Source organism: Copidosoma floridanum, unplaced genomic scaffold, assembly GCF_036245765.1.
Source record: "Copidosoma floridanum isolate Cflo_tuat_1 unplaced genomic scaffold, Cflo_Japanese_pri ptg000035l, whole genome shotgun sequence".
Classification (NCBI taxonomy): domain Eukaryota; kingdom Metazoa; phylum Arthropoda; class Insecta; order Hymenoptera; family Encyrtidae; genus Copidosoma; species Copidosoma floridanum.
In genome coordinates, this window is record NW_028321912.1 from 5,164,084 (window position 1) to 5,180,393 (window position 16,310).

Below are 16,310 nucleotides of genomic sequence, written 5' to 3' on the forward strand. Positions count from 1 at the left end.
CTTTCTTACAAGAAACTAATATGTGCTTAGTAGCCATGTAAATTGCAGATAGATGGTATAGAAAACGCTCTTATGCATCGAAAACAAGAGAATATTTTTAAAATTTTTGGTATTAGATTTAGATAAATTGCAAACATTACTTTGACATTGTAATGTAAAATAAATATTCCTGAAATCAAAGGGACTTGAGGGCACAATGCCTTGTGCTTAAGATATACCATTGAATAATTACAACTTTAGACATTTTTTGCGCAGTTAAGATGTGCCATCAGGGACAAAAATAACTATTCCAGCCCTCTAGTCTCAAAGTGACTTCTGTGATTTCTCACTCTGGGGCGCAAGATGGTTTCATGGGTTACAACGGCACTTTGTCTACAAGTGACCAAAACTTGACAATACCTCAAACACAATTAAAAAAAAATATTTTTCCCTAGTGTAAAAATTCATGAATATACTTGAAAATAACAACATTTAATGAAAAAGTTCACACAGCAATTTTGTACTTATTGCGTTAGGTTAAATTAAGAGTTATAGAGATGGAGTACCACTTTTTTTCAGATTTACCTCTATATTTATTATATGTGCAATTATTGTTTGCTTTTCCTAGCACCTTATTTTTCAAAGAATCTTTATATTGATTTCTGTTTACTTTGTTACCGCTTTACAGAGGTACTGGCACGAAAGCCATCCAACAAAAGCGCCACTTCAGATCCACAAGATAATCAAGTCATACCTGGTAAACATCCAAAAACTTCTGAACTGAAAATGGTTATCGCTAGATATTACAGTAAGTACTTCCATCACATGTTTTTGAACATATTAAAAAAGCCTCTGTTGATGCCACGTAGACACAGTTTAATGGTCTACTTTAAATGTTTGCTATGTCCTTAGTAATAAAACATAACGCTTTTTACTATTGAATATCGGTTGATACTTAAGAATCTTCTGGAAGCTGTCTTTTCTAGTTTTTCAATAAGTTATATTAGAAGAAAAAATAAAAAAAATACTGAGAAGTTCGACAGTTGTTTTTAAAATGAAATATTTTGGTACTTAATCAAAATACATAATCTACTATTCCAGCCCTTTGAAGTTAAAGTGTTTTTTCACTTTAAGGTATAAACTAGTCACAGGGGTATAAAACAGCTTTTTTTAGAGGCTTAAAGACCCTACGTTGGGTGAACGGTACTCGTTAGTTAGCCATCAATGTATAACATTTGCGCCTATCTATCATCAAAGTCGTACTTTGTCTCCAAATGACCAAAACCCGCCATAGGTACAAAAATTAGTAAAAAATATTTTTCCAAACCCCCACTGAAACTATTTTTTTGCCTTACATTCAGGGAGTCCAGTGCCACATTTCTTGTGCTTGTACAATGTCATTTACTGCTTGTACAAAAGCATTTTGCTATTTTTTGAGTGTTTGCCACCCTCACCTTCGGTGTAGAAAGCAATTGTCTTGCAGAAAATACAAAAATATCTTACTAAAGAGCAGTTAATGGGATGTTTACTCTTCAAATAATGTAGCACATATTTATTCTATCAAGTGACTAGTAAAAAAAAAAATTTCATACTTTTTCACTATAGATGCAAAGTACTTGGTTGCCCTAGCGCACAAAGTATGCCCACAGGCACAAAGTACGACGTTAGGCCCTCGGAAAGAAAAATGACGGTCGCGCTTTGGGCACCAATTGCTTCCATAGATTGAATACCACTGTTTTTCTCATGATACGAAGTATACTATTTTTCTGGTGACAAAATTTATGAATGAACTCAGTAATCACAACTCCCAACAGGAAAAAATCTCAAAGTAGTTCCGTCATCACTGCTTTGCGTAAAATGATGAGTTGTTATGATGGCTAACCACACTTCTACATGTATCATGTTCTTAAATCATGTACATTTCTCACATCCTATTTATTTGAAAATATTTTAATTGACGTATGTTTACTTCGTTTCCGCTCTATAGAGGTACTGGTACGAAAGCCATTCAACAAAAGCGCCACTTCAGATCCACAAGATAATCAAGTCATACCTGGTAAACATGCAAAAACTTCTGAACTGAAAATGGTTATCGCTAGATATTACAGTAAGTACTTTCATCACATGTTTTTGAACATATTAAAAAATCTTCTGTTAAAGCCAAGGAACCACCGTTTAATAGTTTACTTTAAACGTTAGCTATGCCCTTGTTAGTAAAAAAAGGCTTTTTGTTAGTGCCCATCGGTCGATACTAAAAAATCTTCTTAAGGACGTTCGGTAGAGATAGCGGGGGGGAACCAATTGCAGGGCAAGGGGGAAGTAGCGATGAGTGAAGACTTGGCATCGCCGCATGGGTCTCTAATGTGTGAGTGTTCGTGTACACACATATATACACACATCAGGTGGTATATATATTTGTAATGTACTTGTGCTAAAGATGTAAGTATTTAATTTTTATTCGTTATAACAGTGTAATAAACATGAGTAAATAATTAAAAATGATGTGTTTACGAAGATTTAAAAAATCGCTGATGAAAAAATATATTTAACTACCTTTTCCACCATGTCGTCTATCATTACGAAATCAGTTATAGAAAATCTTAGTCAAAATAAAGTATATTGTTACGTAATGTTAATAAATTGATGGAAGGTGACGCTAGTTTAAGATCGTTTTTATTAAATGAACAAAATCCTTTTATTAAAACAGAAGCTAATGTAAATGAAATTCTTGAATTTTTATGTGCCTTGAAAAGTCTCATTGGAAGTGATATATTAAATAATTAAGACAGACTCCAGTCTCTGCAATTATGACAAGGATGTGATTTTGTTATCTTGTGTACAAAAATTGTATTGTATAAAAATTACAAATTAAAAATTTCATTAAGAAAAATAAATATGTGTTATTATAATACATTGTTTTGTTATGGGTAAGGGTGGAACCTATATATATACACTCAAACACATGTATATAAGCTTATGTTTTATTTAGAAATACATAAATATTAACCATAATATTCAAATATTTACTAAAATGTACGTCCTAGAACATTATGAATTTTCCGCTTCTTGCGACGTTGCCGTTGCGTTTTTGTCGAACTATTATTTAATTTTTTTATTCATTAACTAATGAGACGATCATCGCTAAACTTTGTGTACATATATTTAATAACATTATCTGTGACACATAAAAAAATTGGAGACATACATCACGCCAATTTTCTTAAAACATAGTTTTTATAAGTGTCCGTATAAGCGACCGTGTTGAAATGACTAAGCTTTGAAATTCAATATCTCGGAAAAAGAAACAGACGAACCTCTTGAAATTATAACAGCTTCATTGTAACAACAATAAGAACATCTGGTTAAATTTCAAAAATATTCGTTACAGGGTTCTATCTCTACCGAACGTCCTTAAACTTACTTTTACTAGTTTTTCAATTAGTGAGATTAGAACAAAAAAAGTCCTATGAATTCTATAGTTATTTGTAAAAACTAGTAGTCTAAGAATTTGAAGCATGGCATCATGGTCCGAAATCAGCTGTTCTAGCCCCTTAGATTCAAAGTGTTTTTCTGCTCCAAGGCGCAAAGTAGTCTCACGGGTTCAAAACAGCACCCTACATTCGCTATGTGCTTATTTTAGGTGGTGCTACCGAGTGAAAGTAATTCGACGGTTCGGTAAAAGACAGAGCCAACTCAGATAATTGGTGACAAAGGAGCCAACTTAAAATTTGGGTTGAAAAAGCAGTCAACTCAGATTTGGCTTAAAAGGGAGCCAACTCAGGTTTCGGTTGAAGAAATAGCCAACTCGGGAGTAACTTTTTTTTTATGAAGTTTTTTTGTGGTAGCACTGAAATTCCCAATATAGGTATACCTATATAAAAGAAATTTTTAATTTTAAATCTACGTCACTTGATAAAAAGTGGAACTTTTTTAAAGTATTGCAAGTAAGAGAAATTAAAATTACTCCAGATTGTACAATTTACTTTACATACGATTTTACGCGCTGCACTGACATAGATTTAGAGTATTAAAAGTAGTGAATAATTAAAGATTACAATAACTGTTCATGCTACAGTTCACAAAAAAAATCATTTGTATAATCAACATAGGTTTTTTTTAATTTTATATGACGTTTGAAAATGAAAATATATTTAAAAATTTTTTGAAGAACATTTAAAATGATCTACATCCATAGTCTGATCATAGAATTACGTCTAATCGCAGCAGACTTGTAAAGTACATAATTTAATAAGTGTAGTACGCTCCACTACAGTAACATAAATTATTTTTCTGAACCATTGGGTTAATGAAAAATCTTGGTTCGTTTCTATAGGTATATCTGTATTGTGAATTTCAGTGCTACCACGACAAAACTTCATAAAAAAAAAAATTACTCCTGAATTGGCTGCTTCTTCAACCCAAATTTCGAGTTGGCTCCTTTTTCACCAATTATCTGAGTTGGCTCTATCTTTTACCCAACCGTCGTATTGTTCCACACTTATATTACCAGATTTCACGAAGTCATTTCGAAAATTTTTAATAAATTTAAAAAAACATTATTTTGAATGAGTTGTATGTAAAAAAATAAACTCAACCTGTCATAAGTATTTTTATTTATTGAACACTTTGCCGTGACAAATAGATATATGTAAGCAGTACTTGTATTTTTCTAGTTTCATACAAGTACAAGCATGCACTTATAGATGTTGTGTTATTGAAGTCGTTGTCCATGTTTTTATTTTTCTTTAACCTGTAGTATAAATGATAACACCAAACAAAATTTATTACCGTACAGTAAATAATAAAAACTTTAATTACTGACTTATTTGCTCAATTCACACTTGGTAACTTTCATTTAATTTAGTAAGAAAATTGTCTACAACGCTCCGTGCATCATGGCGATCTTATCGAGTGACAATTTGTCTCTCTTGATGACGCCATCTGCCATAAGTGCATAGCGAATAGACCCTCTACAAAAATTATGATGCTCGTTAGCTGTTTATTAATGTATAAAATTCTCGTCTAACTATCATTAAAGTCGTGTTTAGCTCCAAATGACCAAAATTTTCCATATCTAAAAAAAAATTTATGAAAAATGCTTAATAGAAAAAGATTTTATTCGATATCTAAAAAAGATTTTATTTACCTACAGTTACTTTGTTTTTGCTCTACAGAGGTACAGACACCAAAGTCATGTAATGAAAGAGAATCTTCAAATTTACAAGATAATCTTATCATACCTGATGAACCGGTAAAACCTCCTAGACGGACACTAGTAATCTCTAAGCATTATAGTAAGTATTTTATTTTGTGAGTATGTTTTCGAAAACAGTAAATAATTTTTCATTGTGCCCAAGTTAGCACCTTCTTTATAAAATATGAGGCTCATCATTCAGACGAAGACATATGACCATTGCGCCTCTGATAGCCTCAAGTCATCTTCAGCCCCTAAATGGCAAAAAATGTATCACATTTGTAAACATTCGATAAAAAGGTTTTTTCCAATGTCATAACTCATATACATTCAGAAATCACAACAGTTGATAAAAAAAGTACTAATGTGATAACTTAATTATAGCGTTATATAAATTGCTGAATTTTTAAAGTATTGAAGCACATTCATATAAATCTCCATAGTTATCTTGCATTTGACTCAAAAATTTTTAGTCCTTCACCCATGTAAAACTAATTTAGTTACCTTACGTCTACTTTGTTTTTGCTTTACAGTGTCATTAACACAAAATTCATCTAAGAAGCGGAATTCCTCAGATTTTCTAAATGATATTAACGTACCCGTAAAACGAATGAAAATTTATGGACAAAATTTGGAAATCATTAAAAAAGACGGTATGTATTATCTTGACACTTTTATTATTGGATTTTTCAAAGTATAAAGAGGTATTTTCTTCCTCGACGCAGCTTCTTATTAAAATAAAAGAAAAAAATATCTAAGTTAATAACTAACGATAAGTACCATAACAGATCATAAAAGTTGCATAGTATTAAGTTGAAATAAAACTGAAAATAAAAATTGAGTCATTTTTTTTATAAGTTGTTATCAGTTGTTGCTTCTTCTAGTTTCAACATTTTTTTTATTATTTGGACGTTTAGCAGCCCCTTAGTAGGAAAAATAGGATTCGTACTGGTGTGCATTCAACCAGGGCAATTATAATGAGTCCTCTGGGCTTTATGCTTGACCTGGTGACATTCGCCACCAGGTACGGAAACTGCCATTTTTTTTACTTTTTGTCAAAGATGTCATCCCAAAAAGTTATTTCAAACAATAACTTATAGCAATCTAAATAGATTATAATGAAGATAATCGTATTGCTCATAACAGTTGTAATTAATTAGAAGTAGTGATAATTTGTTTTAATTACTCACGATTTCAATTAAATTGCTATACGTTTATTTTGTTATACACTTACTTTAGTCCATTGACTAGGTTAAGTTAACAAAATGAATAAAATTGTGTACGCAAAAATGCAGTGATAAACATCTGACAAAAATATTTCATCGTGAGTATGAGTCTTGGCATTCTGACAGCTACGAAATGATGACTAATTAAAAAACTTTTTGGTTATGTTCCTGTTACTCTAGATTTGGCAAATAAAAAATTAACTAGTAGTTACTAGTTTCTTATGAAATAGTCTTCATGATAATAAATGACCATTATCCCTACAGTATCCAATCTACACGTCACTATTGGTTACTATACATTGTTGTTTGTTATTACTAGTTTTCATTTACTTTTATTTTCTAAAATAATTGATGACGATGGTATTAATTAAACTATCTATACACGAAACATAAAAATGATAAATTACGTTCTATATAATATTAGCTTCTACTTAGAAATTGATATTTTGTATGACTACACTTACAGTGGTCTGTCAAAATGAGCCGTCATAACTAATGTTCATCTGTAAACTGCTTAATATATGCCTCGTATATGTATTTCAGATCCTAGATGTCACAAAATCATGGACCAGGTAGAGACCAATGGTTACGTCCTAACGTATAGTAAAGGCAATAAAGCACACCCTGATTGGAAAGAGAGTGTGAGTGGACAAATAAGACGTGGACAAAATCCCACCATCGTTAACATCGTGTCCATGTCACAAGGTCGCCGGCATGTTGTGTGCCTCAGTGACGAAGGGAGTGTCCTTACCTTTGGCTCTAATGATGAAGGGGCCCTAGGTAGGGATGTTTCTGAATATGGAGTGACGGTGCCTGGATTTGTACACCTACCGGCACCGGCAATTCAAGTCACTGCTGGAGACACACACAGCTGTGCCCTGCTGAAGGATGGTCGAGTGTACTGTTGGGGATCTTTTCAAGTAAGTAATTGGTTTCTTATTGTTAAAACTGAAATAACTTGTCTTGAATTGATAGATACTTAACAAGTATTATTGTACTCGTGATTCATTAAAATTATATAATTTCTTAGGATTCACATGGGCTTCTTGGCTTGATAACAGGCAAACAAGAAATAAGTCCAGTGAATCTTGAACCAGGCAAAAGATTCACACAAATAATGTCAGGAGCCGACCACATCGTATTGCTAGACAATACAGGAACAATGTTCACTCTTGGTTGTGCGGAGCAGGGGCAGCTGGGACGACTTCCAGAAAAAAAAACAGGTAGGAACAGTAGCCGAGGAAAAAATTCCCTGCTGGTTCCTACCCCAGTTCGAATTAAAATGAAAAAAAATTTTTTAATAAAAAAAATTTGGGCTGGAAGAGAGTCGTCATATGCTGAAGACATTCACGGCAATGTGTTTGTATTTGGGAACAACTACTATGGTCAACTTGGTAAGGATAATATTTGGTACTTTTTCAAAAGAAAATTGAAGTTTTATTTTAATTTATTATTTCGCTTTTTATTGCAGGGCTTAGAAAGGGTGGTAGGATTTTTTGGCCTCAAGTTGTTAACACTTTGAGTGGGTACAACTGGGCTGAAATTACTCCTCCACAACGCCATAATATACACTTTGTAGAAAAGAGAGAAGTTTACATACTGGGAAAAAATATGCACACAGTATTAGGACTTGGTACTGTGAAAGAAGATGCTACAGAGGTTGTGCATGTACCCACAATCCGTGGCACCAAATGCATGGATGTTGCCGTTGGAACTGCACAATCCAGTGCTGTAACGAAAACTGGTAAGTATTCTTAACTTTTGATAAATAATAGTCTTATAAGAAATAATACGTTTAGTAATTATTATATGTATAACGTTTTTCTAGGAAAAATTTATACTTGGGGGACTGACTCGGATAAAGAGTGTAAGACTGGAAAAAAAAATGAGGTCCTTAAGCCTCAATTAATAAGTTCTGAACTCGTCAAAGATTTTGAATTCCTGCTTGTGTCAGGTGAGGAACAGCAAACTGTTGTTTTTGTCAAAGAAAGTAACAAATAATATTTTATTTTTAGAATTACATGACAAAGATAGCGATTTCTGTAAAATTCTTTTAAGTTAGTTTTTTTATATTCGACTAATTTACTTATCTCTAAGATTGTAGGAATAAACGTTAGTGTTAATGCAGTTTTTTTGAGCTTAGGAAAATAATAGTGAGTAATTATTCTAACGACAATCAGAATGTCCTAAAAAACTACTGCTTTATTAGTCATCGAAATGTTAAATATGATATTAACAGTTGCTGTGGCCAATCGAGTTCTAAATAAACTTTAGATTTTGTTTGATATATTTTGATACGGTCGGTACAAAAAGGAAGCCAACAATCAAAGTCATTTTTAAGAAAGACTTTTTTAAATTTATTGATGAAAGTATTATTAAAACAATTTTAGGAAAAATCTTGTTTGATATATTTTTGCACTGTTAGTACGAAAAGAAATAGTGCAATAGTTCTTGATAAGCCAACAATTAAAGTTACTTTTAAAAAAGCCTTTTTTTAAATGTATAGTTTAAAGTATTATCAAAATGACTTTTAAAGTGAATTAAAACGTAAATCATGATTTTTTTTAATTGAATTTAAAACTTGGTTGGGTTTATAAAATTAATGCATTTATGTCGTAGGAACAAACTGTATTACGTTCTGTCAGTAATACCATAAGCCTCCCACACCTCTGAGCCTCTTTGCCACTCCGCTGAAGGATTGTATCGAATCTGTTTAGCGAATTGAATTCTTTTACCTCATTTATTCTTTCACTTCAAAGTGTGAAGTATACTTAAAATAATTCACGAAAAATGTGCAAGTATTGGACAAACGGATCTTTTAAATTCATAACTCTCAGCCGTCAATTAGGTACTCGCTGATCTATCTGGTTTTAAAAAAGTAATGGAGTAAAAAAGTAAGCATCCTTTTTTTCCTTTAACAATGCAATTTTCGTAACTTTATTTATAAAAATTTCTACTAAATTTTCTGCCACACCATAAGTAGCCGGATGATATAGTGGCGAAAAATCATGTTGAATTCATAAATTTAAAAAAAAATCATCAAAAAGCATGCTCAAGAATTCAGGTCTATTATCTATAACCAACTGTAGTGACAAACCCCATATCGAAAATATCTCTTTTTACTTATCATTTTTTCTGCACTTGTATGAGTACCGAAATCAATAGTCTCCAGCTATTTTGAGTGTGCAGCGATAACTATAAGAAACATAGGTTTAAAAAATGGCCTTATAATATCAGCACGGATTCTTTTTGATGTGACGCTGGTATTACTTTTTGGTAACCCCTTTCTAAATGAGCTTCCTTAACAGTGAGCTCTAATTTTTTTTAAAAAATATTTATTTTCTTCCACAGTTACTATTTTCAAATTTGTGGGCAAACCTTGAATTATGTTTCTTTACATTCAACAAAGTTAAATTTTTTTTCGACTTTTAAAGCAGAAATTGTTTACATCTTTGCGAGATTTTAAAAAGGTAAAATTAATATTATGGTTGAAATATTCTATATACGTTGAATCTGAAATAGGTAGTTCTATTTTTCTCCTTTTATTTGTGTAGTATTCAAGAAAAAATTCATAAAAAGTGTTTCAAGTTAAATCTAATGTGTCGGTAGATCTCTTAACCACCTGTTGAGCACAGCCTGAGCATTTCCGGCATTTATGTAGTGACCGGATGAATCATAAGTTAGTCTAATTGTTGCATCGTTTAAGGTAAGGATCACAATCATCTCCGACTTGAAAGCCTCCTCTATTTTCATCCTGTACCTATCGGTCATGTTGCCTCGTCGTGCTACGGACAGATAGGTTGTCACAAACACAGCGACTGGCGGAAGTACAGCTGGCTCCCTTTGTTGACTTGCGACCCACAGCAAATACCTAATTCAACGAGTGATTATTCTGAGTGCACCCGATCCCCTTTGTATGGTGCTAAAGCCGTCGCGAGAGGCGATGACGCCCCACGTTGAGTGCCAATATTACTGGGTGCAGCCGATGTGGAGTAGCGAGGCGGAATTCGCAACCTCGACCGGGCCTGTGTTGCCCGGGTACCCTCGGCGACACCTCAAATAAAACTTTATACGCGGGTCTCGCTCTTCGAGACACCGCAGGAGACAAGTATCGTGGCGACCTTAGGCGTCGTTGCCTCTCACGACGGCTTTAGCACGATGCAAAGAAGATCGGGTGCACTCAGATTAATTACTCGCGAGGAATATGGTATAATAAAATATATTCAATTATAAAAAATAAATACAAATCGTACTCGCGGGTGTATGTGTGTTCTCGCACGTCGAGCGTGAACACGCAAACCGGGCAGACCTACGCGGGCTAATCTAGGGCCGCTGCCCTTTACAATAAAATGCCTGTTGGCAGGTACTTACAGCGATGCAGGGGGTCGCTCCGCACTGGTGCCTTGAATAGGCGGAAACTAGTCGCTGTTAGTGTGCAGAGGCCAAAAGGCGTCCCTACTGGCTGTGTTCGAAGGTCAAGGTCATCGGGGCTGGCCTTGGCTCAACCTTGTCCTCTGGTTCAGGAGCCAGGTCACAGCACCAACACTGTACCGCGACGTCGAATTAACTTCCTCCAAGGGTCACCGATATCCACGTTATCGGTGGATCACCCAATCACTCCAACAGAAATTCTCGCACCAAAGCAAACGTAAACAAACGAGGAAACAGAGAAAACACCTCACGCACGTTTGCTGGCCCAAGCTAATCTGTCCTCTCTCGGCCTTTTTCCCGTTCCCCTACTTTCCCTTACCGCTTTCCCACTTAAGCCCTTTAACGCTCTCTCCCTCATTCCTTGCTTTCCTACCTGCCCTAGCCTACTAATGTGGCCTAACGGTGTGGCACCGTTACAATACAACAGTCTTGTCTATACTAATGTAAGTGAATTTGTTGCAACCCGAATCATACATGATGCCATTTATATCTCCAGCAAACAACGACTTACTTCTAGCACAATTTTTTTTATAAGAATATTTTTCCTCATGTTTATTTTGACTGGAGTTAAAACAATCAGGGCATTTTTTTCGGATACTGTTTTTATCTTTCTCTTTTTTTTCTGGCTTCACCCCAGCTAGCCGTTGTCCCTAGTCTTGAACTGTCCATCAAAATCATTTTTCTAAGCATAAAACTTTCCTAAATAAACGTTGCTCATATTATAATTATAAATCGTATTTTCACTTTTACTTTGGCAATTGTTTATTGAAACACTAGAATTTATCGAAAGTTTAGAGTACTTACCAGTTTTTGTACCACCAATGGATTAAGTACTCCCTACCACAACATCCATTAATTTGTTGCCACATATTGTGGGTAGAAGCGCAGTTTTTGTAGCATCTTTCTTCACAGTACCGAGTCCTAATACTGTGTGTATATTTTTTTCCAGTACGTAAACTTGTCTTTTTTCTAGAAAATGTATACTATAGCGTTGTGGAGGAGTAATTTCAGCCTAGTTGTACCCACTCAAAGTGTTTACAACTTCAGGCCAAAAAATCCTACCACCCTTTCTAAGCCCTGCAATAAAAAGTGATATAATAAATTGAAATAAAACTTTAATTTTCTTACGAAAATGTACCAAATATTATTCTTACCAAGTTGACAATATTGGTTGTTTCCGAATACAAAAAAATTGCCGTGAATGTCTTCAGCATAGGACGACTCCCTTCCAGCCCAAGTTTTTTTTACCAGAAATTTTTTTTTAATTTTAATTTGAACTGGGGTGCGAACCAGCAGGGAATTTTTTCCTCTGCTACTGTTCCTACCTGTTTTTTTTCTGGGAGTCGTCCCAGCGGCCCCTGCTCCACACAACTAGAAGTAAAAATTTTTCTTGTACTGTCTAGCAATACGATGTGGTCGGCTCCAGACATTATTTAGGTGAATCTTTTGCCTGGTTTAAGATTTACTAGACTTATTTCTTGTTTGCTTGTTATCAAGCTAAGAAGCCCATGTGAATCCTAAGAAATTACATAATATTAATAAATCATGAGTACAATAGTACTTGTCGAATATCTGTCAATTCAAGACATGTCATTTAAGTTTTAACGATATAAAACCAATTACTTACTTGAAAAGATCCCCAACAGTACACTCGACCATCCTCCAGCAGAGCACAGATGTGTGTGTCTCCTGCAGTGACTTGAATAGCCGGTGCCAGTAGGTGTACAAATCCAGGCACCGTAACTCCATATTTAGAAACATCCATACCTAGGGCTCCTTCATCATTAGAGCCAAAGGTAAGGACACTCCCTTCGTCACTGAGGCACACAATATGCCGGCGACCTCGGGACATGGACACGATGCTAACGATGGTAGGATTTTGTCCACGTCTTATTTGTCCACTCACACTCTCTTTCCAATCAGGGTGTGCTTTATTGTCAGGACGTGACCATTGGTCTTTATCTGTTGTATAATCTTGTGACATCTAGGATGTGAAAAACATGTATGAGTAATATATTAAGCAATTAACTGATAAAAATTAGTAATGACGGCTCATTTTGACAAACCGCTAAAAGTGTAGTCATACAAACTAGGACTATTTCTGGTCCCCAGTCTAGAACTGTCCATTGAATTTTGTTTTTCTAAGTATAAAGTATTCCTCAACAAACATTACTTGTGTTGTAACTATTATACAAAATTTTTATACTTTCCCAAGGCAACTTACTGTTGAAGAGTAAATACCGTGATAATTCACTATAGTACATCTCTACTCGATGATTCGTTCTCTGGATTTTTTTTTCACTAGATCTATTTGGAAAGGGGATTCGCGTCTTGGTCAAATGAGCAACATAGAGTGACTTTGACTATTACCTGAAGTGCTTATTATAATAGAAAAAAAACACCTTTTTTGGTTTCAATGACAATGGCGTAGTCCCTCGATTGCAACCACGACGCTCACGCACACACGCACACTTACACTCTCTTTCCCATCCACGCGACTCTCGGTCAGGCTCAGGCCCCCTAAACGCGTCCGGCTAGACGGGTACACTCACACTCTTGGCTCGACCTCTAGGACACTTGAGTGGATCGCTGTTACGACTGGCAAAGGTTGCAAACACTCTTTGCCATACGCGTTCCAGCGCCTGCTCTCGATCTACCCCATGCTTGCACCAGTGCTATGCACCTCTCCACCTCGCTTTCACAATCGTACGCACCCTCTCTCTTACCTTCACTCGGTTGTCTTCTCTCCCTCAAACGCTTTGCCCGACGCGTCAATCTCTACGTCTCGATGAAGGCCCAACTCGGGCGCGCACAATCACTGTCCTCTATTCTGATCTCTCGGCTTCCGCTCTTGTGCCTGTAGTTGTGACCGATGATTTTACCCGCCCTCTTCTTAGCATATGCACTTTACCTTGGTATATGTCGTGCTCATCTCACTGGTTGTTAAGCCTGCCGAGAACGTCTAGGGATGTAGTCCGGCAAGCTGATACCTCGAACTTGTTTGACCTCTCTCGCCTGCTACGCAGTACATCTCCCTTCTTGGCTTGGCTAGGGTCATCGAAGGAGGTCGTCTCGTCAACAGTGCGACCACGGCTCAGGGTCTGGTAGACTTGGATCAGAATTATTTTTCTCGCACTTGCTTGCTCGCGCTTGCTCGCTTGCTTTCTCGGTACCTGAGGTGCTGACTCCATTTCTGTCACACACTTCGGTCGCGTTATCCACCGCACACCATTACCTTTTCCCCAATCTCCGCGTACAAAAGAAAACAGAAAAAACACGTTAGTCTCGTGTATTGTACTCGAAGAGAAAGCAAAATGAAAATGGCGTGGATACTCTGATTTTTACTTCGATACTCTCTTCTCTCTTGACAGCTAAATTTTTAGTGGCCTTTCCCTTTCAACAACTTCTTCTCGGGCTCTACTCCCTTATCTTCTTCTTCTTCTTCTTTTCACTAAATTGGCCATAGGCTTCAAAATAAGAGCCAGTGTGGCTATGACCAGGTTGAGATAATTTCTGATCGTTTAAATCAGTATCTGCTAGTCCCTCGGCCGATTACCTCCTAACTTTTAACTACTTATTTGGCCCTCACCTTATCTTCCGGTATCTCTTATACGTACCAACACTTCGACACTTACATTTACTTCATTCATTCCTTCGCATGCTTAATCCTCCTTGCCCGTGTGTTTCCCTTTTCTCCTGCTTTCTTTTGGTCGTTGCTAAAACACATTATAGAGATCTCGGTTATAAGAGGATTAGTTAAAAAACACGCATCGGTTTCAGAATAGGGGCGTCGACAGTGACGTACAAAAACTACGAAGCAAATTTTGCCACGTCACACTATATTAAGCATATTTTCACGTTTACTCTGACAATTCTTTTTCTTCTTCACTGGCATTCGTTGAAAGTTAAGAGGACTTACCAGTTAATGTAACAACAATGGATTAAGTACTCCCTACCGCAATATTCATTAACTTGTTGCAACTTGTTGTGGGTACAAACGCAACTTCTATGATATCTTCCTTCACAGCACCAAGTCTTCATACTGTTTGCATTGTTTTACAAATCATGTAAATTCATCTTTTTTTTTGAAAATGAATAGTATGGTGATGCGGTATAGAGTGATTTCAGCCCAGTTGTACCCACTAACAGTGTTAAAAACTTAAGGCCAAATAATCATTTTACATATTTTAAATCCTACAATGAAAAGCAAAATAATGAATGAAATAAATTTTTAGTTTTCTTTCAAAAATTTACAAAGTATTATTTATAGTATTGGTTGTAACCAAATACATTTAAATGTCCATTGCAGTCTTTGGCGAACGTCAACTCACTTCCAGCCAAATTTTTTCTTATAAGGATATTTTTTCTTATTTGAATTTGGACTAGAAGAGAAACAAGTAGTTGATTTTTTCCTTGACTGCTATTTTTATCTATTTTATTTCTGGGCGTTGCCCCAGCTAGCCCTGGGACTCAATCTTGAACTGCCCATCGAAATCATTCTCCTTAGTATAAAGTTTTTCCTCAATAAACGTCACCCGTGCTATTATTATAAAACGTATTTTTACGTTTACTTTGACAATTACTTTTCTCTCTAACACTGTCATTTTATCGAAAATTTAAAGTACTCAACAGTTTTTGTAACAGCAATAGATTGAGTACTTCCTACTACAACATCTACTAATTTGTTGCCATATATTGTGGGTACAAGCTCAGCTATTGTAGCATATTTCTTCACAGTGCTAAGCCTTAATACTATGTGCATATATTTTTTTAAGTATGTATACTTGTTTGTTTTCTTGATACCTAATAGTATGGCATTGCAGAGGGGTAATTTCAGCCCAGTTGTATCGACTCAGAGTGTACAACTTGAGGTCAAAATACTTCTTTACATTTTCTGAGCTCTGCAGTTAAAAGCAAAATAAAAAATTTAAATGAACATTTAATTTTCTTTTAACAATATAGATAATATTATCCTTACCAAGTTAACTTTATTAGTTGTTACCGAAAACATATAATCCACCTTTGGTGTCTTTAGCATAGGAAGACTTCTTTCCAGTCCATATCATTTTTATAATGAAATTTTTCCTTATGTTTATTCTGACTGGAGTAAGGGCATTTTTTTCTCGGCTGCTGTTTCTATCTTTTTATTTTTTTTCTGGGCTTCACCCCAGCTAGCCCTTGTCCCTAGTCTTGAACTGTCCATCAAAATCATTTTTCTAAGCATAAAACTTTCCTAAATAAACGTTGCTCATATCATAATTATGAATCGTATTTTTACTTTTACTTTGACATTTGTTTATTTTAACACTAGAATTTATCGAAAGTTTAGAGTACTTACCAGTTTTTGTACAAGCAATGGATTAAGTACTCCCTACCACAACATCCATTTATTTGTTGCCACATATTGTGGGTAGAAGCGTTGTTTCCGTAGCATCTTTCTTCACAGTACCAAGTCCTAATACTGTGTGTATATTTTTTCC

The 16,310-nt window shown here is 35.3% G+C and overlaps 1 protein-coding gene across 1 annotated transcript; it reads left to right on the forward strand.

The window, feature by feature from the left end:
- Nucleotides 1–760: 760 nt before the first annotated feature.
- LOC106645731 (regulator of chromosome condensation-like) lies at nucleotides 761–8,400 on the forward strand. The gene is made up of 7 exons (XM_089597792.1): nucleotides 761–787; nucleotides 1,967–2,086; nucleotides 5,154–5,273; nucleotides 6,943–7,319; nucleotides 7,430–7,793; nucleotides 7,871–8,143; nucleotides 8,228–8,400. The coding sequence occupies exons 1-7, from the start codon at nucleotides 766–768 to the stop codon at nucleotides 8,398–8,400; spliced, it is 1,449 nt and encodes a 482-aa protein (XP_089453918.1). The 5' UTR covers nucleotides 761–765.
- The last annotated feature ends 7,910 nt before the right edge of the window (nucleotides 8,401–16,310 follow it).

Excerpts from the sequence above, each read along its gene's own strand:
- LOC106645731 (XM_089597792.1), top strand. The coding sequence starts at position 766 with ATGGTTATCGCTAGATATTACA. Across the intron at positions 5,274-6,942 it reads AGTAATCTCTAAGCATTATA|ATCCTAGATGTCACAAAATC; the intron begins GTAAGTATTTTA and ends TATGTATTTCAG. Across the intron at positions 7,794-7,870 it reads CAACTACTATGGTCAACTTG|GGCTTAGAAAGGGTGGTAGG; the intron begins GTAAGGATAATA and ends TTTTTATTGCAG.